Below are 25,681 nucleotides of genomic sequence, written 5' to 3'. Positions count from 1 at the left end.
GCATTTTGCGGATTTTGGCAAAATTCACGAACATTTCCATGATTTCACCAAACTTGTGGCAAAGCGAACTCTGTCACTCATCATTAATTCTCACCTATGAGAAATAACACAATAAACACCTTTTATACTATATGCATTTGCTTCTATGGACAATTAAATCATTCAATTCTGTTTTTACAAAATATAAATTATCATGTTTAATATTTATAAACAAGAAAAACAAAATGGATCTTCATGAATAAAATGTAAAGAATTTTTTAGGGCTCTTTTTGATTCATTTAGTATATTTTTATAAGTATACTGTTTTGTTACTTTTGATTCATATGTACATTATTTTGGCAATGTAATCATAGAGCCATTTGTGCAATTTTTTCATGAGTGTGGCCATTTTGTATGCTGTTTGCATGGGTGGCTCTCCTTGGGAGGGTCTGTGGAATAAACACTTTGTATTATTCATTTTTGGCAAAATTAAACAAACACACTTATTTACAAAAAGATACATGGGCATAAATAATTGTGTCACACAAACATGAATTTTGCTGCTCACTTCTTTAAGTATTTATTTCTTTATTTGCTTATTTCAGTGACACTGCATGCAAATTAAGGCTGTCATTTTCACCTGTCAAAATTGAGAGGGCGGGCTCAGGCAAGTGCTATTTTATGATTGGTGAATCAACCATAAATTGTGACTCTATGGCCATCAAGTGTTACATTTACAGCAGACATGTGAGATGCAAACTCTGATGATGACTTCAAAGCCTCTTGAATTAAAGTAGCCATGTTGCACAGGAATTTTTGGGAACTATAAAGAATTATTATTATTAGTAGTAATATTATTGATACTACTAGTCATTTAGCCCGTTACAATAACGGGTGCTAGAACAGTAGTGCATAAACATTAGTAGGAACAGTCTATATTAAATGGCAAGGGACTTTGACCACATTCTTTTTGTTGGTCGTATTTTTCTTTCTTTCAGCCTTTCTTTTGTTGATGTTTACTTGCTGAGCTGACCGTTCTTCATGGGCTGCCGCCGTGTATTGTGTATCTTTAATTTTCTGTGACAGTAATACTGGCTTGTACGTCCGCTGGCTTGTACGTCCGTAATATACCTTTAATTTTCTCTGGTGGTAATACAGGCATGCGCGTCGGTAATATGCCTTTAATCTCCTCTGACAGTAATACTGGCTTGTATGTGGCTGTAATATGCGTCACTGTATTGTGTACCTTTAATTTCCTCTCGCAGTAATACTGGTTTGTATTTCCGTAAAACGCTTGTAACTTTCTCTGACAATAATATCGCGCATCGCACCGTGCCCCCCGCATGCGCACTTCACCAGAAGACACACACATACGGACACCTGGACACAGAGAGGGATTTTATTAAAGAGGATTATGTGATTATATTCAGTATTTATGATTTACATTGATTACTATTTTTTCCCAAATTCAGCTGGCCTGGGATCTTTTACTTTTTAGCACCAAAGGCGAGACATATTTGTTCTTGAAGTAGGAATCTAGACCTCAGAGGTTTATTGGGACTTTAAAAAAAGTCACAAAGGGGCAACTTTGAGAAAATAATTTAAAGTAAAAATAGTTATCGTAAGTATTTTGGTGTGAGGGAATGCTGGCACACGCATGTTACTGCCGCTCAGGGTTGCAAGACATCCCAATTGGAGTGGGACTGTCCCGAGTTCAGACAAATCCTGAGTCCTGCATTGCCTCTGAAAAATCCCAATTGAACAAAAATTGTATGTAGAAAAAAAAAATCTTAATTCAATTCTTATATTGAATATCTAGTAAAAGAGGCTGGCTAAATTTTTATAGATAGCCTAGCTTACCATCTTTTATGAATACAATTTGTAACTGTCAGCTGAATCCGAGTGTCTGAGCCGTGCGCGTTTTTGTACATCGTGTGCTTGTGTTGTCATACGTTTCTTGTGCTCATCATGGCTGCTCGTGCTCGTGTGGAATTCATTTTGAAAGTGAAGTGATACTGATAAAGACTTTCCGACTGACAAGGTAGGTCGTATCTGCATATCTACATTCTGTTTATATATATATTGTGTTGTATTATATGAAACAGAAAACATGTTGCAAGTTATATCAACCATACGCATAACTAAATTTTGAATGGAAAAAAAATAAATGAGGTAATATGTCCTCATCTATATATGTACTTATTTATATATACTTATATGTTTAGATTATACATGTTTATATATCTATAATTATAATTTGATTAAAATGATCTATTTTTTGTCTTCCTTAGTTCCATAACATCTTTTTTGTGGTTGCTCAAAATGGTGGCTGTACCAATCTGTGATTTTGGAAATCTGGCAACCCTGCTACCGCTCCTCCCTGTTAACAACACTTTTCTTTAAAATTCGTGTTAACCTTGCCACTACCTTTCTGTCCAGATGCTCAGGATAATGTGTATGTGTGTTACATCACAAATTATGTTAATTGTTTAGGCTTTTCTTTTTAGCATTGCATTTAGTATTTTACTCTAGTTTATTATCTTTTATTCTATTTAATGCTTTGTATATCCTACATTTATCTGTTTTCGTGTTCTGTGAAGAAGATATTTGTATCCAATGTTACATATACCCCACTGTTCTTTCTGAGACTCTGTGAAGAGCTTTAAACAATAAAATGTATTATTATTATAATTAACTATTTCCTCCACTCATGACCACCACAGACAGGCACAGTCACAGCTTTGAGTATGTGCAGCCTTTAGAGGCGAATCTCTCAGAATGACTCCGAATTTGTATATTGATGGGTGAAGGTGACAGTTTTCATTGTAAGTCAAGTTTCATGTTGCATGAATTGAAATAAATAAATGAAGAAATAAGCATATTTCATGACATTTAAATAATTATATTCATAAATCATACTGTTATGATTTACTTTCATGTTTCACAATACATTTAGTTATTTGTGCATTTACTATATTTATTTCATTTTGTCCAAAATATTCCTCCACCTGTATTAGCTCTTCCTCTTCACAATGAAAGCCCTCCTGCATAAAGCATTAAATACAGAAGGATGCCATTTAAAGCAACTGTTATGAATTCCCCAAGGTACACAGGCTTCACCACAGGCAGCTTAACCTCCCAACTCAAAAATCTGGCTGTACAAACTGAAGCTTCACAAATTAGCCATTTTGATGGCGTCCCAGCCGGGTAACGATGCCAGCCGTCCTTTACAATATATGAAAAAATGTGATGTGACTCTCAAGTTCTACAAATAACGTTTTTCAGTTGATTTTCAGTAATATCCGAACCACATTAGTTATGCAATTCATCTAAAGAGCGTAGCTTAGTTATATGGTGCTTTTCTAAATTTTCTTTAGACTGCGAAGACTGATTTCAGCTCAGGTAAACTGCAGGGTGTGGTTTACTTTTTCTATTATTGAAGTCATGAACTAATTCCAATTCTGAAGACAAAGTAATGAACAAATGAATAATTTATTAATAAACTGTGATAAAATAAATGAATCATGCCTCAAAATATTCTTTACACATTGATTTTATCATGCAGACAACTGAATTTATGACCATTTAAAACTGTACAAGGACTTTATAATAAAACAGTGTGTATGCCGGTGATACATTAGAAACTTGTTTTTAACACTTCAATATCATAAACATATCTGTTTCATAAATTTTGTGATTAGTGACATAAAATGGCAAAAAAGGGTGTAGGCCTCAAAATACCCTAAACCAGCACTCACTTGGTTTAGAACCCAAAAGCAGGCTTCACCCCAGGCAGCCTGACCACAAAATCAAGAGGCAGGCTTTAAGGCCTGTACATGCCTAAATGGGGTTAAGGCTTTCAAAGTTCAGAAAAACACTTTAAAAACAACCCAAATACATGAAACTGCCCTTCAAAGGAGAGGAAACCATAACACGCCTGGCTTTAAAGGACAAGGCCAACAAAAGCATCTTTTTAAATGAGGAATTTATTTAAGAAAATCAAAAAGAAAATGGCCAAAGATGAAATAAGTACAAAAAGGAGTTGTCTAAAAAGGGAATCTAAAGTAAGCAACTCCAATATGATTTTCAGAGACTAAATCTAAAGACAGAAGCAAGAAAAACAAAAGAGCAGTAAACGCAATAATGATCTTTTCTTCAACCCCAATGAACCTCTGAGGTAATGCAGTTCCTCCACCTGAATATAAAGGCGAAGGGCGGTCCCTCAGTGGTGACATCATGGTGGCCCCGCCCCCAAAATTCTATTTTAAGGAGACAGGCCATAAAACTAAATATATTAAAAACACTACAGATCAACAAAATAATATTCAGTATATACTTACAAAAACATGAATAATAACAAAATATACAAAATAATATAAAAATATAAAAATAACACATAAAATAAAAATGTACATGGCTAAACAGAAACTCTAGAAATGTATATTTCCCATCACTACTGTACATAAATGTATAATAACAGCGAATGAATTTCTGCTTCAGGATATAAATGCCACTACATGCGACAATAAAATATTTCAAAGTATGTATCATGATTCTGTGTTCTTATTTAGTATTTTTAATATTGTTATTAGTAAAAATAATTGCACTATTTATGTTGTAGTTTTTTCTATGGATGCTGACATGTTGAGTTTCCATGGTTACTACAGTATGCCATTTCGGTTACTAAGAACACATTTCCAGAAATGCTGTACTTAATATAATGGATGTGACAGTACAGTATAAGAAGTGGCACCTCTCACATGTCCTTATCTAAGCTGGCCAATACTCAGATTAAATGGGTTCATTACTTTTGATAGTTTGACCTTCTGGTTCTTTGTGATTACATAATTAACAACTTGGCTAAGTTGCAAGATAGGACTGCTTTTCTGATTTCAGTTCACTGCTTGCCTTACATTTCTTCTCCCAGTAATCCCCTTAAACTTTTATCCTTTCCTGTAAGCCAAAGTTAAAAATATACAATAATATATAATTTACACAATCATTGTAGTCAAAAATATCATGTTACAGTGCGATCGTGATACATTGAATGGTGTCATCACCCTGACACTGAAGAAGTGGCCATCACATCCATTCCTTGGCTGGACTGGTCAATGTGACCTCACTGAGGATGTACGTCTCTGTCACAGATATGGAGCTGAACTGTTATATTGGTGTTAACAGTGGGATAGCTCTTTGCTGGAGACAGGAAGTTTACTTTAATTAGAGTCTAACAGCAAATACAGTGCCAGCCTGGTACATTGATGTTAACAGTGGAATAGTCCTTTGCTGTCGCACTGCGTGGCTGATAGTCCTTATGTAAACATAAGGCAAACCAAGGGAACAATGAAGAAATTCAGGGGAACAAATCTTAAAAAAAGACAATTTAAATGAATTCACAAGAAGTTAATTAGCAGCACAAGCAGGTCACTCGTTAAAAAAAGGGTTACAATGGAAACCTGCAGACACGGTGGTCCTCCAGGACCAGAGTTGCCGACCCCTGTGCTTGAGCCACATGCATTCTTTAAGCATCCCCAGCCATCCTGCCTATCTAAGCTTTTGGTTGCATTGTCGGAAAGTTACATACAAGACATTTTACCATTATATACCAGTTTACAATTAGCTACTGGGCTATTTTCAGACATTTGTGTGTTGGTGTTCACATGCCAGTCAGATGTGTTTGCCACTGCATTACTCGTACTGTTTCACATACTATTGAGCTACGTGCTGAATATTACTTGTCTGTTAGCTTTGTAGTTTCACAAATGATCTTTATTAATACAACTGGAGATGTGACCACCCTGGTGTCCAAGGTGCAAATCTGATACAGGGAGGAGTTCAGCTGTCTAAATATTGGTTAAGTCTATAACGCAAGTGGCTACGTCAAAAATGTCAAGCAAAGAGATTAATGGAGGGAAGGTGAGTTGGTTGTTTAAACCAATGCAGTGATGATGTTACCCTGTATTAAAGATGAGTGACCATCAGTGGTTGGCTAATCAAGGTGTGGCTGAAGGAGACTGACCTGCTTTGTGTTCTCCCCATCATGTGGATCATCACAGCATTTTTGCCAATCGAATACCCTGATGCCCATTAGCTTAATGAATGTGAAAAGTCTAAAGAGAGATCACAATGTACGTACGTGAGCAAGTCTTTCAATGCAAATCTTACAAAGTAGAAACTTATTCACAAAAAGAAACCAGCTGCCTTAACAGGATCTAATATTCTAAACTAACTAAACAAGCTAAGGCAAAGGCAGCTTTAATCCTTCAAAGGAAGTGGTAGCCAGAGGCATCACCATAGGAGACATTTCAGATTCATCATCTGAGGACACACACCCCAGACCATAAATGATTCTCTCTGCATTTACCGTCATGGTTCTGTGCTGAGGTTCGACTCGGACCATGAGCGTTCACAGAGGGTCCTCTCCATGGTGCAAGGGGCTCCGTTCACCTCAAACATCTGACTGAGAGCCAAGCAGAGGATTTCCTTCTTTTCCTTGTAAAACCGGAGCTCTCGTCCAGCTTTTCTGGCTTCTCCCAGCTCTTTAAGTGCAACCTGTAGCTCCTGAGAAATGAGGCCAGGCGTCTCTTGTTCTTTAACCATCCAGTCCAGTGCCATGTGACTTCTTGTGAAACCATCAAGTGGATGCTGGGAGTAATAAGAAATGACCTCCTGTTGAGACAAAACAAAGTTTTCTTACTTTTACTGTACATTTATTTGCTTAGCAGATGCATTTATCCAAAGCAACTTGCAAAACAGGTCAACATAATGGAGTAAACCTCAGTCTGGGGGATTGCTTTGGAAGAGACAGCTTTCTCAGAGCTTGAAAGTATGAAATGTGAAACAAACTGAACGGTGTAACCACAAGGGGGTGCCAGAGATCCCCAAACCACCAGACCCAGCAGTTCAGCACACTATATATTATATTATATTATATAAAAAAATCCTGGGACGAGACAAGATTTTTTTCAAGTCCCGCCCCCCTCTCAACCATATTGAACCACGCACACAGTATTCTCAGCTCTCATTGGTGTGAATGCTTTTGACAGACACACTTCCTGCTCTCTCCACTCTTATAAATTTTAACGTTTTCCTCATTTTAAGTTCCCAATTAAAGAAGACGTATTAAGTCCAAATCTTATTGAAGAATTTCATCATGAAGGGTTATCAACAGTAAAAATGAGTACAGTGATCCCTCGCTATATCGCGCTTCGTCTTTCGTGGCTTCACTCCATCGCGGATTTTAAATGTAAGCATATGTGAATATATATCGCGGATTTTTCACTGCTTCGCGGATGTCTGCGGTCTACAGTACGTGTGCTTCCTCAGTTGATTTGCCCATTTGAATTCAAACAAGGGACGCATTTGAATTCAAACAAGGGACACTATTGGCAGATGGCTGAGAAGCTAACCAATCAGAGCACGCGGTTAAGCTCCTGGGTGCTGTGCTAACTCCCGAGCGTCTCGCAACCATTCTACGAATGGCAAAAGATCTCCAGACATTAGTTGAAGAATGGGACCCGCAAATGATTCGTTCTTTGCAATTTAAAAATGCTCTTGATGGCGCCATGGAAGTGTATAGGAACCTCTTTACACAAATGAAAAAGCAGCGCCAGCAACTGCCCATCACGATGTTCCTTACACGCAAAACACTGCCTAGTACACCTTCAGTAGAAGAAGACGACGGCGGTGCTACACAGTCGCCTGAAGAGGCTTCTTTAGAACAGCTGTGACAGTACAGTAAATGTCATCGTTATCTGACAAGTTGGTGAGTACCCAAAACTATTTTTCTACGTATGTGATGAAGACCATGGAGCGGCTGCTGCTTCACCACCTGAGGCCACAGGTCCAACACGCCCTCGACCCTCTGCAGTTCGCATACCAGGAGAAGGTGGGAGCGGAAGATGCCATCATCTATATGCTACATCGATCCCTCTCCCACTTGGACAGAGGCAATGGCGCTGTAAGAATTATGTTTCTAGACTTCTCTAGCGCCTTCAACACCATCCAACCTCTGCTCCTTAGGGACAAGCTGACAGAGATGGGAGTAGATTCATACCTGGTGGCATGGATCGTGGACTATCTTACAAACAAGACCTCAGTATGTGCGTCTCGGGAATTGCAGATCTGACATTGTGGTCAGCAACACAGGAGCGCTGCAGGGGACTGTACTTTCTCCGGTCCTATTCAGCCTATATACATCAGACTTCCAATATAACTCGGAGTCCTGCCACGTGCAAAAGTTTGCTGACGACACTGCTATCATGGGCTGCATCAGGAGTGGGCAGGAGGAGGAGTATAGAAACCTCATCAAGGACTTTGTTAAATGGTGCGACTTAAACCTCCTACAACTGAACACCAGCAAAACCAAGGAACTGGTGGTGGATTTTAGGAGACCCAGGCCCCTCATGGACCCCGTGATCATCAGAGGTGACTGTGTGCAGAGGGTGCAGACCTATAAATACCTGGGAGTGCAGCTGGACGATAAATTAGACTGGACTGCCAATACTGATGCTCTGTGCAAGAAAGGACAGAGCCACCTGTACTTCCTTAGAAGACTGGCGTCCTTCAACATCTGCAGTAAGATGCTGCAGATGTTCTATCAGATGGTTGTGGCGAGTGCCCTCTTCTACGCAGTGGTGTGCTGGGGAGGCAGCATTAAGATGAAGGATGCCTCACACCTGGACAAACTGGTGAGGAAGGCAGGCTCTATTGTTGGCATAGAGCTGGACGGTTTGACATCCGTAGCAGAGCAACGGGCACTCAGCAGGCTCCTATCAATTATGGAGAATCCACTACATCCATTAAACAGTGTCATCTCCAGACAGAGGAGCAGTTTCAGCGACAGACTGCTGTCACTGTCCTGCTCCACTGACAGACTGAGAAGATCATTCCTCCCCCAAACTATGCGACTCTTCAATTCCACCAGAGGGGGTAAATGTTGAACATTATTCAAGTTATTGTCTGTTTTTTACCTGCATTTTTTATTACTCTTTAATTTAATATTTTTTGCTGCTGGAGTATGTTAATTTCCCCCTGGGATTAATAAAGTATCTATCTATCTATCTATCTATCTATCTATCTATCTATCTATCTATCTATCTATCTATCTATCTATCTATCTATCTATCTATCTACTTAGTACATGTATGTACGTTTATTGTAACTGTGCACACATTTTATACAATTTTTTCCTTGCATTGTTAGTATTTATTGCCGGTGGCCTGTCTATCGTAATGGCTGTAACAAATGTGATATCGGAGACGCTCTACAGTATCTTTAAAATAACATTTTGGTTTTATGTACAGCATTTACATGTTATAGATTTTTCACGTATTTTTATATTACCTACTCAATTACAATATGTTTAAAACTGTATTACGTATTAAATAAAACTCCTCAATGATATACGATACGTATGTTTGTGAGCAGTATATAAACTGTGTTTACGTACATAATTTCAATGAATCTTACCTAATAACTAAGAGAATATAAAGGGTTTATGCTGTATAACTGTACGGGGAATATTTATAAGGACTTAAAATATATAAAAATAACCATATAAAAATATGGTGGCTCTGGAACGCAACCCCCGCGATGGAGGAGGAATTACTGTACACGGGCAATCCTAGCAGCGAGAAACGATGAAGTCAAATGAATTAACGCCAAAAATGATAATCGGTTTACACTGCAAATTGGTTAAAAGCGTATCAATAGACTCTGCTGAAACAGTTGGTGGTGATGGTGCAGAAGATGAAAACATAAACTTACAATATCATGAAGAATATCTATAACCGTTAACACCGTATGGTCTTCCACCGCCCGATTTACTGTAGAAAGAAGGATGTATCCAAGAAACGTTATGTAGTACATCTTCATAGGATAACATTAGACAAAAAGGGAGATCTTTATATGCCATTCATATTAAAACGTTTACAGTTTCCTGTTAGAATAGCTTTTGTAAAGACAATTAACAAATCACAGAGACAAACATTCGAAAAAGTCATTCTATTTAATAGAAAGAAATAAAATTCACTCGCGGGCAGTTATACGTTGTCATGATGAAAGTCCAAACACAGAATCAAAATTCAATGCAATATTGACGAAAATTGATTTCAAAAATTGTTTTTACTGAAGTTTTACAGTAAAAATGTTAGTTTAAAAAGTATTTGCGTGTTAATTTCAAAGCCAAAAGAACAAAATTGTATTACGTTTTACTATTTTTTACTATGGTTAATTACTCACTGTAATGTAAAATAGTTAGCTCTATTATGCATATGTAACAATTCCCATGAAAATAACAAATCTGTTTAAATTGTACATCCAGATCCCCATACGCGAATGGCAGATCTGCAAAGTGGTTAGTGCATAGCACAGTCCCGGGGGTTGATGATCGAAGCGAGCAGGGGGGGCAAAGCCCACTAGTCTTATATATAAACATCTACGCGTGGAAGTCTGTCTGTCTGTCTGTCCCGGAAGTGCGAGGCTACAGCATGAAGCTCAAAGAAAGCGACTCTGTCGCCAAAGTGAAATGGCCTACAAAAGAGGAACTCGCTTAACCGCTGATAGACAACGGAGGCGAGCACGTAGCAAAATGAAATTGCAGACTGCATTTTCATTTTTTTTCTGACAATTTCAATAGTTTCTAGGAGCCCAGGTTTTTTACAGCACGGGCTTACACAGCTGGTGAATAAATAAAGGACTTTTATTTCTTGCAATGCACCTTATTGTTTCGTGGTGTGGTGGGTACCAGTGCATGCTCCCCAACGTGATTTGACTTTTCCACAAATCTCTTTCCAACGATCAGCCACAAATGCAATTACAATCAGAATAAATCAATCAATCTTCCTCCTTCTGTCCTCCAGTTGAGTGTTGCCCACTTTCTCCCAAGTCTGACTCGTCCATGAGCGACAGCAGGCTCCTTTTTTAAGACGGACCCCGGAATGCTTCCAGTGTCATGCTGTATCTTCCAGGAAGCACTTCCAGGCCATAAAGAAAGTAGGGAGGTCCTCACCCAACAGCAGCCTCTAGCGATGATACCCAGAGACCCTGACAGGGCTGCGCTACCAGAATCTCAACTCCCAAGCATCCCTGCAGGTGTCCCAACTGGATTCCCATGTGAGGACCACTGCCACCTATCATATTGGGGATTGAACTGCTCCCAACTCCCAACTATCTCTGGTCCTTCCATTAACTTACACCAGCCAGGTATAAAGTTATTTATTTGTTCTGCCAGCCAGTCTTTCTGCGTTGTCAATCTGGCCTCCAATTCAGGTCATGGCTTCTTCTCTTTTCCAGCTGGGATGCCCGTTCTCCTCCTACAATGGCTACTCTACCTCTTGTTTGCTCAGGGTTCGGAACACTTTTCTAATGAGATGAAATACCTTATACATCTTTAGGATATGGAATGAGCCAAGTTAATCATATGTTTATTTCAAAAGGCTTGCTCACAATCAAACTCAAATCTTATCTTGTTTCCATTTAAAATGGCTACATGTTTCTAGCTGATGTCACCTTCTAATGCTGTGAACATTGTGAAGGTGGCACCTGAAAGAATTGGACCTGTGAATGGCTTTGATTGATTCTTGTAGCTAAGGAAAGATTAACAAGTCTTGCATTCTTCTGTTTGGTTTAGAGCTTATCACTTGTGATGATCAATTTTATAATGTTGTTGTGTAAAACAGTCTCACAGGGTGATGTTTACTCAACGAAGTTGAACTCTTTTGTAAGCCACGTTGGATAATAAAAATACCCAATAAGCGAATAAATGTAAAAGTAGAATGGAGAGACACGGAATAAAGTGCACAGACGTGAAATCGCAAGCCACTTATGAGCACCAAGTCATTACTTTTGTGACAGGATACAGCTACAACATGGACTGCAAAAATGATGATGGTGGATAAAATTCAAGTTCGCTCTCAGGAGTGCAGATGGAAAAAGACACAGAAGAGAAAAGTCATGGACCTGATGGACTTTAATTCATTTTGATTTGTAACATGCAATATTTTTTAGAATGCTCAGAAACAAGAAAATGAAAAACAGATATAGATTTGAAAGGCATCATATAATAGAGAAATAAATATGAAAGGCACTATATAATAGATAGATAGATAGATAGATAGATAGATAGATAGATTTGAAAGGCACTATATAAAGTTATAGATTGATTTCAAAGGCAGTATATAAAAGATAGATAGATAGATAGATAGATGTGAAAAGCAGTGTATAATAGATAGATAGTGTAGCAGTAGAGGCGGGTATCCACCTCTTGAACCCTATATTTTAGTATAGTAGGCAAGTGTTACCCTCCCAGGCCTGGTGGGTGTCAGGGAGAAGTGTATTCCTAAACCCTTCATCCATCCATTATCCACCGCTTATCCGAGGTCGGGTCGCAGGGGCAGCAGTCTAAGCAGGGAAGCCCAGACCTCCCTCTCCCCGGCCACCTCCTCCAGCTCCTCTGGGAGGACCCCGAGGCGTTCCAGGGCCAGCCGGGAGATATAATCTCTCCAGCGTGTCCTGGGTCTGCTCCATGGCCTTCTCCCAGTGGGGCATGCCCGGAACACCCCCCCCAGGGAGGCGTCCAGGGGGCATCCTAACAAGATGCCCGAACCACCTCAACTGACTCCTCTCAATGTGGAGGTGAAGCGACTCTACTCCGAGTCTTTCCCGGATAACTGAACTCCTCACCCTATCTCTAAGGGAAAGTCCAGCCACCCTGCGGAGAAAACTAATTTCAGCCGCTTGTATCCGTGATCTTGCTCTTTCGGTCACTACCCAAATTTCTTGGCCATAGGTGAGGGTAGGAACGTAGATTGACTGGTAAATCGACAGCCTCACATTTTGGCTCAGCTCTCTCTTCACCACGATGGACCGTTGCAGAGCCGTACTGATCCATCTGTCAACCTCCCGCTCCATTCTTCCCTCACTCATGAACAAGACCCTGAGATACTTGAACTCCTCCACTTGAGGCAGTGCTGTGCTCCCAACCCGGAGAGAGCATTCCACCCTTTTCCGACTGAGAACCATGGCCTCAGATTTAGAGGTGCTGACTCTCATCCCCGCTGCTTCACACTCAGCTGCGAACCGCTCCAGTGAGAGCTGGAGGTCACTGTCCGATGAAGCCAACAGAACCACGTCATCTGCAAATAGCAGAGACGAGATTCTGAGGTCACCAAACAAGACCCCCTCCGCTCCTTAGCTGCGCCTAGAAATTCTGTCCATATAACTTATGAACAGAATCGGTGACAAAGGGCAGCCCTGGCAGAGTCCAACCTCAACAGGAAACGAGTCCGACTTATTACCGGCAATGCGGACCAAGCTCCTGCTCCTCCTGTACAGGGACTGGATGGCTCGTAACAACGAGCCTTGTACCCTGTACTCTTGGAGCACACCCCACAGGATGCTTCAAGGGACACAGTCGAATGCCTTCTCCAAATCCACAAAACACATATGGACTGGTTGGGCAAACTCCCATGCTCCCTCCAGGATCCTGGCCAGGGTGTAGAGCTGGTCCCGTGTTTCACAGCCGGGACAGAATCTGCATTGTTCCTCTTGAATCCGAGATTCGACCATCGACTGAACTCTCTTCTCCAGCACCCCTGAATAGACCTTACCGGGGAGGCTGAGGAGTGTGATCCCCCTATAGTTGGAGCACATCCTCTGGTCACCCTTCTTAAAAAGGGGAACCACCACCCCGGTTTGCAAATCCAGAGGCACTGCCACCGATGTCCATGCAATGCTGCAGAGACGTGTCAACCAGGACAGCCTCACAACATCCAGAGCCTTGAGGAACCCAGGGTGAACCTCGTCCACTCCAGGGGCCCTGCCACCTCGGAGCTTTTTAACTACCTCGGCGACCTCAGCCCCTGTTATGGACAGGCCCCCCCCCCAGAGTCCTCCAGCTCTGCTTCCTCTAAGGAAGACGTGCTGGTGAGATTGAGAAGATCCTCGAAGTTTTCCTTCCTCTGGTCAATAATGTCTACAGTTGAAGTCAGCAGGGCCCCATCTCCACTATACACAGTGTTGGTGGAGCACCACTTTCCCCTCCTGAGGCGCCTGATGGTTTGCCAGAACCTTCTCGGTGCCGACCGAATGTCGTTTTCCATGGCTTCCCCAAACTCCTCCCATGCCCGAGTTTTTGCCTCTGCAACAGCCGATGCCGCCACACGCTTGGCCCGCCGGTACCCCTCAGCTGCTTCTGGAGTCCCACTGGTCAACCAGACCCAATAGGACTCTTTCTTCAGCTTGACGGCCTCTTGAACCTTAGGCGTCCACCACCGGGTTTGAGGATTGCCACCACGAGAGGCACCGACAACCTTGCGGCCACAGCTCCGTTCTGCTGCTTTGACAATGGAGGCTCGGAACATGGCCCATTCAGACTCAATGTCCTTCGCCTCCCTCGGAATGAGGTTGAAGTTCTGCCGGAGGTGGCAGTTAAAGATCTTTCTGACCGGTTCCTCCGCCAGACGTTCCCAGCAGACCCTCATTATTCGTTTGGGTCTGCCTGGTCTGTCTGGCAGCCTCTCCCGCCATCTGATCCAACTTACCACCAGGTGGTGATCAGTTGACAGCTTAGCCTCTCTCTTCACCCAAGTGTCCATGACATAAGGTCGCAGATCCAATGACATGATTACAAAGTCGATCATCAAGCTGCGACCTTGGGCATCCTGGCGCCAAGTGCATTTATGGACACCCTTATGCTCGAACATGGTGTTCGTTATGGACAATCCATGACCAGCACAGAAGTCCAACAACTGAACACCACTTGAGTTTAGATCAGGGAGGCCGTTCCTCCCAATCACGCCTCTCCAGGTTTCACTGTCGTTGCCGACGTGAGCGTTTAAGTGTCCCAGCAAGACGATAGAATCCCCAGGAGCTGCACCTCGCAGCATCTCTTCCAGGGACTCCAAGAAGGCTGGGTACTCTGAACTGCTGTTCGGCGCATAAGCGCAAACAACAGTCAGAGTCCTTCCCCCAACTCGAAGGCGTAGGGAAACAACCCTCTTGTCCAATGGGGAGAACCCCAACGTACAGGCCTCGAGCCGGGGGGCCATAAGCAAGCCCACCCCTGCCCGATGCCTCTCACCCACAGCAACTCCAGAGTGGAACAAAGTCCAGCCTCTCTCAAGAGGAATGGTTCCAGAGCCCAGACCATGTGTAGAGGTGAGCCCGACTATATCTAGCCGGTACCTCTCAACCTCTCGCACCAGTTCAGGTTCCTTCCCCCCCAGAGATGTAACATTCCATGTCCCAAAAGCCAGTTTCGGCAACCAAGGGTTGGAACGCCAGAGTTCCCGCCTTCAGCTACCACCCATATCACATTGCACCCAACCCCTATGGCCTCTCTTGCAGGTGGTGGGCCCACAAAAGAGCGGAACCATGTTGCTCCTTCGGGCTGAGCCCGGCTGAGCCCCGTGGTCGAAGGTCCAGCCACCAGGTGCTCGCCAGCGAGCCCCTCCCCCGGGCCTGGCTCCAGTGTGGGGCCCCGGGTACCCTTTCCCGGGCAAGGGAAACGCCGATCCTTGTTTTAAATCCATATGGGGTCTCAGGGTCGAGTTAATCTGGATCTTCACCTCAGACCTATTTGCCTTGGGAAGCCCTACCTGGAGCATGTAGCTCCCGACAACATAGCTCCGAGGCCTCGATCCAAGAAGGGTATTCCTAAACCCTGTTAGTTAGAAACAAAGAGGCACAAACTTTAACTTGTGTTCAGCTTGGCTGCAGGATTTAATCTCATTTTTCATAACCACAAACACATAACATTTATTCCAGAGCTAACACAATATGTCCATTGTAACACCAGGTATGCAACACTAACTGGAACAACTCATGTTACAGTCTATATACCATAATTTCAAGTATTAACAATATTACAGAACACATATTGTACTCCATATAAATTAGCACTTGTAAAATTATCCAGCTGACATCTTTCTTTTTTTTTCTAAAACCCTATGATTGAAAGCTTATCAATTATCAAACGTGTCTGGCGCTTAATGTGAAAACAACCCTTGTGGCTTTAGCTTTGCCGTGTATAGCTAAACATCTTAATTTCACCAAATTACACCAAACTACTTAACTCCCAGCTTTGCACATTATGTACACAGCTTCACAACACTCTTATGTCTTACTCAGGAGTATTACATCTCGTTTGGAAGGAAAATTAACCCACCTGTTCGTTAGAAACAAAGAGGCACAAACTTTAACTTGTGTTCAGCTTGGCTGCAGGATTTAATCTGCCGCGCTTGCCTCTGTGGTGTTTTAGGGTTCCTCCCTAGCGATAGCGCCATCTAGTGACGTGTATGAGTATTTTCCTTGCCACAGTGTTCACAGCAGAGCACCAAGCACCATGAATTAGACATTCAAAGCACTAGAAAATATTAGCAAAACTGTGATGCAATTAACTTTATACTTATCATTTTTAACCTTTTACACAAGATAGATAGATAGATAGATAGATAGATAGATAGATAGATAGATAGATAGATAGATAGATAGATAGATAGATAGATAGATAGATAATTTTAGTATAGATAGATAGATAGATTCGTCCATCCATCGCTGTCATTCTGTGTGTTTGTCATAAAACCTCATTTAATTTAACTCAAAACCTTCATGCTCAAAAAGAAGGGAGTTCAATAAGCTTCTTTTTCCTTCTGAAGCCTTTAAACCAAGAAAAGCGGAAAAGCCAACATGACATCATGTATTGAATTTGCCAAAAAAAAGCATATTTTATATTATTTGTGCATTTTATCAATAGCTCCTTGACCAGTTCTGGCATACTGTACTTCGTAATGTAAACACAATTATAGAAATGATTACGCCCTCTAAGTAAAGCAGTAAGCTACTTGATTCCCAGGAACACAAAGCTAAAGTGAAAATCAGATTATAAATTAAAATAACATCTTGTAACATTTACTCCAAAGTAAACAAACATGTAGAAACATTGATTTGGTAAAATAAAAATGGATATTAACATTCATAAATGGTTTCCATATGCACAATAACAACAAATTTGTCCTCGTCTATGCGTGTGTTGACCAGGTTTCTCAGAGGCCAATAACCTGGTATCTCTAACCAGAATAAGGGTCATATGGCCTTTTAGAAACTAGACTTCTGTGAATAACCTGGGGCCTCATGTATAAACGGTGCGTATGCACAGAAATGTTGCGTACGAACCTTTCCACGCTCAAATCGCGATGTATAAAACCTAAACTTGGCGTAAAGCCATGCACATTTCCACGGTAACTCATTCCTTGGCGTACGCAATTTATCCGCCCGGTTTTGCAGACTGGCAGCACCCAGTGTCAAAGCAGTGCTACTGTTCCTGTGTGATCACCCTTTCTTTCTTAAATCCACATTCCTGGCGCGGCTTTATAAATACACTGAAATTAACAGCATATTGTTTATTAGTGTAATGCATCTGATTGTAATTAACCTGTAGCAATATAATGGTCCAGGGAATAGCCATAGTATTCCAAATACCATAACTGCTTTAGCGTTGTAACTCTCACTGCATCTTCTTTCAGCTGATCCCGTTAAGGGTTGCCACAGCAGATCATCTTTTTCCACATTACTCTCACTGCACCACTCGGAGTATTTATATCACTGTATCTAAGTGGGGAATCACAGCAGCAGCTGATTGGAAAGAGAATTATCGGTACACAGCATGAAGCAGATGCTGCCTGAGCCACAGCAAACGCTTTAGTCCCTGTACGGACTTCGCGGTTTAGACACAGTTTCATCCCAAGAACTCTAAAGGCACTAAATCAGTCCATCAAGTGCTCCTTGTAGAAATGTTTGGACTTATAAGTACAATTACCTCACTGTAAACTTGCACTACAGTTATAATATTGCACAACCTGTGCCACTTTATAAAGCGCGTATTTACATGTGATGACGGTATTCATTTCTAAGACGAAATGCAGCAAAACATGTTGATTATATTATACAGATAAAACTTTAACTTCATTTAAATAATCTGTATTGTTAATAATGCATGTGAGGACACGGTGCCGCAGCGCTAGCTAGTTATTGTTCCTGTCTTGCGCTGTATTCTTGCTGGTGCTGACGCGACACTGGAAAGATAGACGGATATAATAATTAAACACGTACTACTAAGATATTTCAATGTTCCTTAATCGAAGTTCTAAGCTTACAGATGGCTTCACGTCTATTACATAGCTTATTGTGTGGCGATTGAGTTTTTGGAGAAAGAAAAGTAAGGACAGGAATTGGAGGTTAGTACGTTTGAAAGAGACAGTACTGCTGTGATAAATTATTTCATTGAAGGTCGCGCATGGCGCAGCAAGCCTCTTGTGTGAGACATGAACAAGCACTGCGACACCGTGTTCCCATGTTTAATAACATGCTTTCATTCCTATCATCATGAAAAAGATATCACGTATACATCTCAGTATTTTAATTATTCAGAGAGCTGTAATATCACGAATGTAATGGATTATGTGTCCTGTCGGAGAAAGAGAAAGCCCGTTTAAAAAGCAGGTAGTGATTCATACACATAGAGCACATAGAAGATCAAATACAGAACAAAGCATTTAACGTCCTACTTTAGTTACAATGGGATTAGAGAAACTAGTAAATTAAACAATTTTAAGATGAAGTTTATGATGTTCTACTTTAATGGCAAAATAAACTACGTGATTAAAGTGGAAATTTCGAGATTAAAGTTGACATTTCGTGCTTTTTTCCCCACTGTGTGCCTTTTTTTTGTCTGTACCCTAATAAGCTTTCATATGACACTCAGACGGTGGGCTACGACTCGCTTTTTCACGGCGACTTTGATATGTGATTTCTTTTTTATTTCGGGCACTGTGCGACTTTGTGAAGTTGAGCCTTCGAGTTTCTCCGACACTCTGTCACTCGATCAGCTTCCTTTTGTTGATTATACCACTGTTTAAACCAACAAATAGTACGTTTTTCCTTTGCCTCCACTTGGTATTCGCTGAAATTCTTATATTTTCTCCCGTGCTTTTCCCATTGTCTTTTCACAGAAGGCTATTTATATTGATTTGCATATTCAAAGAGGCGTAATTCTGGGAGGAGTTGGGGCGGGACAGAAGGCACGTGCACGTGCGTTACTTTTCACGCAAATCGGGATTTATGTAGTGGAAGAACGTTAAAGTATGCGTGCGCACAGATTCCTGCATCTGGATTTTTCTGTGCGTACGCACAATCCCGTTTTTGTGCTTACGCCATGTTATAGTGTGAGTTCTACGCACAGCGTTATACATGAGGCCCCAGGTCATTAAAGCACACGTAAACACACTCACTGACCTTCAATCAAGACCTTTACAATTTTAGAAGTCACTTAGAAGTTAATGGTCATGTTTATGTGGCATTTTGGTATATGTTGAGATATTTCTCTACATTTTGAACTTGTAAAGCCAGTTTTCCATTTTCAGCCTCCCTATGCCAAAGCTTGCAGGTAGCAGTTGGAGGATTAGCTAGATTGGGTGAGCCGCTCCTGGACTGGCAAGTGAAGGTCCTGGCCTGCTTTATGGGTCTTGTGGAAGCCCCAGACACTCTTTTTTGAGACAGCTTTTCACAACACTGCCAAGCAAGATCAGTGAGCCAGACTCTCAGAGTAATGCCGAGAAGTTCAAATGTAACATTTAAAATCAAGGTAATGTCTACAAAAATCACCACTGGTCATGGTCTTACCTGTCTGGAGAGCTTTTGCTCCCTAAAAAGCTTAAGGCTGCCATTCCAATGTAGCAGTTGGAAGACTGTCATCAGCTCCTAAATAAAAGAAATAATGAACACAAGAGATTGAAATATCTCAAACCCTTAACTGGACAATATGGAATCAATAATATAGCATTGACAAAGCTGATTGATCCTATTCAAAGCCATAGCAGGCTGAGCTAGGCAGGCAGTGGAGGATGCAATGAAGAAACCAAAACTGGGTGGGTTACAAGTCCATCGCAGGATCTGAATTTAGAACCATCGATTAACTTAACACACGTGTGTCTTTGAGGATTTGTCGGGAAAACTGGAAAACCTGAAGGAAGACCAAATCCATGCAGATATTAGAACAATGTAAATGAGAACAGGCCCTTCACTGCAACAAAACTCATCAATCCCATTTGTCAAATTTCTCTGAGGTAACGTGAAGTCAAGCTTTGACACTCCCTAAAGTCCTATTCTCTACCACACTACTTTGGTAACTTATTGGTTGTGTCTACGATACTTTGTGTGAAGAGAAATTGTGCAAAATGTACCATTAAAGGAGTTGTTTTGTCTTGGTAGAGTTCTATATTACTCTACTTTCCTCTTTTACATTCTTGTCAGAATGTCTCAAATCTCACAGACCTACCACTGTTTATTAGGCATTGTAGTATTTAACTGCTCCCCCCTTCCCTTCTACATTTATAACCTCAGGTAATTAGGTGTGGTAAAAGACAAGCAGGAGTTAAGTTACACTTTAAATAATGTATTATTGATAATATTCATAAATAATAGCAATAAGCGAAGTACAAGTGAATACTGGCAACCATACAACCTGAGAAATGCTGATGTGTAGTTTCAGGTGGCACACGGACTTGTAGTTACTTTAAATGTCTCTAGTTCATTTTTGGTCAGCTTTCTTCAGAACAGGCCGCATGCCTGTCTCAATATGGCTGCTGAGTTGTGTTTCTCAGTGTAGTCTTTTTTCAGTTCATGGTGTGTGAGATGCTCCTTCATTAGTTGGTATGAGAGAGAGGGAGGGGCAAAGCAAGCAAATTTATAGATTCTCTGTCCAAACCCTACAGCCAACAGGGCGTCATGGTACTTGATGTCTTCAGGCAACTTTAGACCAATAGAATTCTGGTGTGACACAATGGATTCACACCTGCCCCCAATACCATTTGTTAAGGTGAAGCTTGCCAGCTAGGTGGTTGGCCTCCAAGTGGGGGTTGATTAAGAGAGTCCTGCAGAAAATCACTTGCCAAACTGGTTTTAGGCATTTCCACCCGACCCTGTCATCAGATTACAAAGACTCCATCTGTTGTGATGTGAGATTTTACATATAACTTGATGAATATTTTGTACTGTATATCTTTATTTGTAATTTAGACAAAGCAGTGTAATTTAGTGTTTAACCCCCCCCCCCCCCCCCCCCCCCTTTAGGAATGGGTCTGTTTGAATTTTACGACAGGATTTGGGGGATGTGTGTTTTAAACCAGTTTGGCAAGTGTTTCTTTGCTAAAGTCATTTCTACCCCCACAAATGGGCTAAGGTGTACTTTAACATATGGTTTGGGGGCAGGTGTTAAGATATTCTATTTCCCCCATTGGTCTGAGGTATGGCTGTTTGGAATTGGCTTGTCTCAGAGGCCTTTAAGTACCATGATGTCCTATTGGCTCTCGGGGTTGGACAGAACATCTATAAATGTATGTGTTTAACCTCAGTATCTCTCTCTTACCAACCAACATATGATGAAGAAGCATCTTTCTTGCTAACCTGATGATGAAGACCACACAATGAAGAGAACAGCTCAGCAGCCATTTTGAACAGACATGTGGCTGAAAGCTGAGCACCAATGATGCCTTAAATAGAGACATTTAAGTAACTACAAGTCTGTGCCGCCTGAACTACATATCACCATTTAATCAGGTTGTATGGTTGCCAATATTCAAATGTACTTTGCATTTTGTTATTATTTATGAATATTATCAATAATACTATTACATTGTTTAAACTGTAACTTAACTTCTGCTTGTCTTTTTACTACATCTAATTGCCTGAGGTTATAGATATAGAAGGGAAGGTGAGGATAAGTTATATACAATAATACCTTATAAACAGTGGTAAGTCTGTGAGATTAGGCATTCTAAGGCTACATATTAATAATACAATAGGGGAAAGTAGAGCAATATATATTACTCTACCAAGACAAAACACCATCCTAAAGACATTTGGGGTTCGTGTAACAGAACAAGATGCAGAGAACAGAAAGATATGGAAGAAGATGATCCACTGTGGCAACCCCTAACGGGAGCAGCCGAAAGAAGAAGAAGAAGAACCATCAAACCATTGCTCTTCTTATCAATAATGTAACACTAAATTTCATTGCTTTGTCTAAGTTACCAATAAAGACATACAAAATATTTATCAACTTATATACAAAATTTCACACTACTACAGGAATACTTATTCCTAAAATGATATTCTTAGGCATTAAAAAAATGTATTCTCATGTTTTCGTGGAGAAATTAAGTATTAAATATTTCAAGTCAACATGGTCAATACGTGACCAATGCCGAACGATGTGAAAAAACCTCACATAACTTGTGTTGATCTTTTACATAAGAACGTAAGAAATTTGACAAACGAGAGAAGACCATTCAGTCCATCAAGCCTGTTTTGTTTAGCTAACAGCTAAGCTGTGTCCTTCTTCTGGCCTCTCCTCCTCCTCTTTCTCTTTTCCTCTTTACTTAACAGGGGGGTGCTTGCTCCCTGGGATTGTGTTCTTTATTAAAAGCAGAACAGACGGGAACCTTATACAAATCCCTTTATTAGCCATGGTGGAAATAATCAGACGAGAGAAATATGGTACAAAAAGATATATATAAAATATATACTGCTCAAACAAATTAAAGGACCCCTTTTTAATTAGAGTATAACATCAAGTCAATGAAACTTCTGGGCTATTGATCTGGTCAGTTAAATAGCATTTGTTTTGTCACTCGTTTTGCATTTGGCTACAGTCAGTGTCACTACTGGTAACATGAGGCCATACCTGGACCCTACAGAGCTGGCACAGGTAGTCCAACTTCTCCAGGATGGCACATCAATGCGTGACATTGCCACAAGGTTTTCTGTGTCTCCCAGCACAGTCTCAGGGCATGTCGGAGATTCCAGGAGACAATCAGTTATTCTAGAAGAGCTGGACAGGGCCCCTCGTAGAAGGTCCTAAACCCATCAGCAGGACCCACCGGTTTCTGCTCCTTTGGGCAAGGAGGAACAGGATGAGCAGTGCCAGAGCCTACAAAATGACCTCCAGCAGGCCACTGGTGTGAATGTCTTTGACCAAACAATCAGAAACAGACTTCATGAGGGTGGCCTCAGGGCCCAACGTCCTCTAGTGGGCCCTGTGCTCACTGCCTGGAACTGTGGAGCTCGATTGGCATTTGCAATCGAATACCAGAATTGGCAAGTCCACCACTGGCGCCCTGTGCTTTTCACAGATAAGAGCAGGGTAACCCTGAGCACATGTGACAGACGGGAAAGAGTCTGGAGAAGCCATGGAGAACATTATTCTGCCTGTAACATTGTTCAGCATGACCAGTTTGGTGGTGGGTCAGTGATGGTCTGGGTAGGCATATCCATGGGGGAACGCACAGACCTCTACAGGCTAGACAACATCATCTTGACTGCCATTAGGTATTGGGATGAAATCCTTGGATCCATTGTCAGACCCTATGCTGGTGTAGTGGCTCCTGGGTTCCTCCTGGTGCACGACAATGCCCGGCCTCATGTGGCGAGAGTATGTAGGCAGTTCCTGAAGGATGAATGAAGTGATACCATTGACTGGCCCCCACACTCACTCATCTGACCTCAATCCAATAGAACACCCCTGGGTGGGACATTATGTTTTGCTCCATCCAACGCCGCCAGGTTGCACCTCAGCCTGTCCAGGAGCTCAGTGATGCCCTGGTCCAGATCTGGAAGGAGATCCCCCAGGAGACCATCTGTTGTCTCATTAGGAGCATGCCCCCCCAACCCCGACATTATCAGGCATGCATACAAGCACATGGGGGGGCCATACAAACTACTGAGTACGATTTGGAGTTGATGCAATGAAATTTTGGCAAAATGGACTCGCCTGCCTGCCGCATCATTTTTTCCCTTTGATTTTCGGGGGGTCTTTGAATTCAGCCCTCTGTAGGTTGATCAGTTTCATTTCCATCAAACGATGAGGTGTCCTTTCATTCCTAACACATCGCCATATCAGTCCAGAGCAGTAGAGATAGCCAGCAGGATTTTTTTTTCCCATTGAGATCTGATGTGTTTTCAAAGCGTTCCTTTAATTTTTTTGCGCAGTTTATTTAACTTCATTTAAAATGTAGCCTCCACTCCCAAACTGCAATGTAGTATCATTTATACATAGATATCCAGGCTGAAGAGAAGCCTGTGGAACAGTACAATTATCATCCAGTTCTTCAGCGGGTCATGTTGATAAATGTACATCTTCCAATGCAGCAGAGTGTCGGCAGCATTTGGACGGCTTCTCCCTTCTTGATGGATCCCTGCCATTATAAATACTCACATATTTGTATATTCATCGAGTTTTTTATGAACCTATGGGCAACTGCCATCTGAGCTATCAATGTTATTTACGGACTGTGCCCAAATAGCACCTTTCCCTGTTCTAATTGCTTTGTCACGCTGTCCAGAGTGGATGTGAAAAACTGTCACACAGGTTACAAAGACAACGGAGGTCCGCTATGCCAGTTAGTTCCTCAACTCATAAGCAGAGTTTGTTCCTATGGTGATGCATTTGAACGATAGCCCCACAATGTAACACACCTCTTACCTGAAATTCCAACATGGTTTTTCCCTCATTTGCCTGCAGCATATAGCAGTAGGCTCCAATGCTTGTTCCAGGATCCTTGGCATCACCTAAACTGCCCTTGTTACACACAAAAAAAGAAGAAAATATCATAAAAAAACAAAATCCACATTAAATGGGTTGCACAACCACATGCACAAGGTTCCTGCACTTATCCATTTTCTGAATCAACTCAACCCAATCCAGGGTCACAGGGCAGGGTGGGGGACTGGCGACCATTTGAACAGTAGTTGGCACAAGACCAGTAAATTACATGGACACACTCACTCACTCACACCGAGCCAACGTGGAATGTCCAAGTAACGTCTCGCGCAAATCCAAGCACAGTGGAAACCCCACACCGACAGAGAAGAACGTGCAGACTCCGCACAGATGGGGACCATCCCGGAATTCAGTCCCGGGACTTTGGAGGTGAGGTGACAGGTGGCAGCACTAACCACTGTGCCACAATAAATGCTACACGTTGAACCAAAACTACACATGTGCTTGGAAAGGACCCCTTACTGGACTGAATTCTGCATCACCTTCCTTCACTCTGCCATTTCAGAAGCGGCTTAACCCAAATTTAGGATCACGCTGGGCTTTAGCATATTCTGCCAGCACAGCCAGTCCATCACAAGGCACCTTTCACTCACATGTGGCCAATTTGGAGACGACATTTAACATAATGTGGAATTCCTTGGGGTGCGGGTGATAAAACGGAGAAACACCAACACAGGTGGAGAGAAGATGCAAACGGCACAGAAACTGGCGGAGCGCCGGAATTGGACCCCCGTTTACTCAAATGAGAAGGTAGCAATATTGCGCTCTTCTCCATCCTGCTGCCTAATCTACTCCGGTGAATTCAGAAAATATTCAGACCCCTTCACTTTCTGCACACTTTATTGTGCTGTAGATTTCATTATAAATGGATACATTTGCCAGTTTTGACCATCAATCTACATTAACAGCCCATAAAGATAACGAGAAAACAAGTTTTTAGAAAAATTTGCAAATTTATTAAAAATCAAAACCTGAAATCTCTCATTTCTGTAAGTATTCAGACCCTTTGCTGTGTCAGATGTATTCTGTTTACTTTAATTCTCCTTGAGATGTTTCGAGAACTTGATTGGAGTCCACCTACAGCAA

General features: G+C 41.6%; 1 protein-coding gene across 1 annotated transcript in view; it reads right to left on the bottom strand.

Moving 5' to 3' along the window:
- Positions 1 to 3,947: 3,947 nt before the first annotated feature.
- Positions 3,948 to 25,681, bottom strand: part of lix1 (limb and CNS expressed 1) — an 83,966-nt gene continuing 62,232 nt past the window's right edge. The window contains exons 4-6 of the mRNA XM_028806024.2: positions 24,518 to 24,613; positions 19,660 to 19,737; positions 3,948 to 6,648 (exon numbers count right to left, since the gene is read on the bottom strand). Of these exons, the coding sequence (XP_028661857.2) occupies positions 6,346 to 6,648; positions 19,660 to 19,737; positions 24,518 to 24,613 (477 nt within the window). The 3' untranslated portion in view covers positions 3,948 to 6,345. The remainder of the gene's footprint in view (positions 6,649 to 19,659; positions 19,738 to 24,517; positions 24,614 to 25,681) is intronic.

This window comes from Erpetoichthys calabaricus, chromosome 7 (assembly GCF_900747795.2).
Source record: "Erpetoichthys calabaricus chromosome 7, fErpCal1.3, whole genome shotgun sequence".
NCBI lineage: Eukaryota > Metazoa > Chordata > Cladistia > Polypteriformes > Polypteridae > Erpetoichthys > Erpetoichthys calabaricus.
This window is presented reverse-complemented; position numbering and strand designations above follow the sequence as displayed.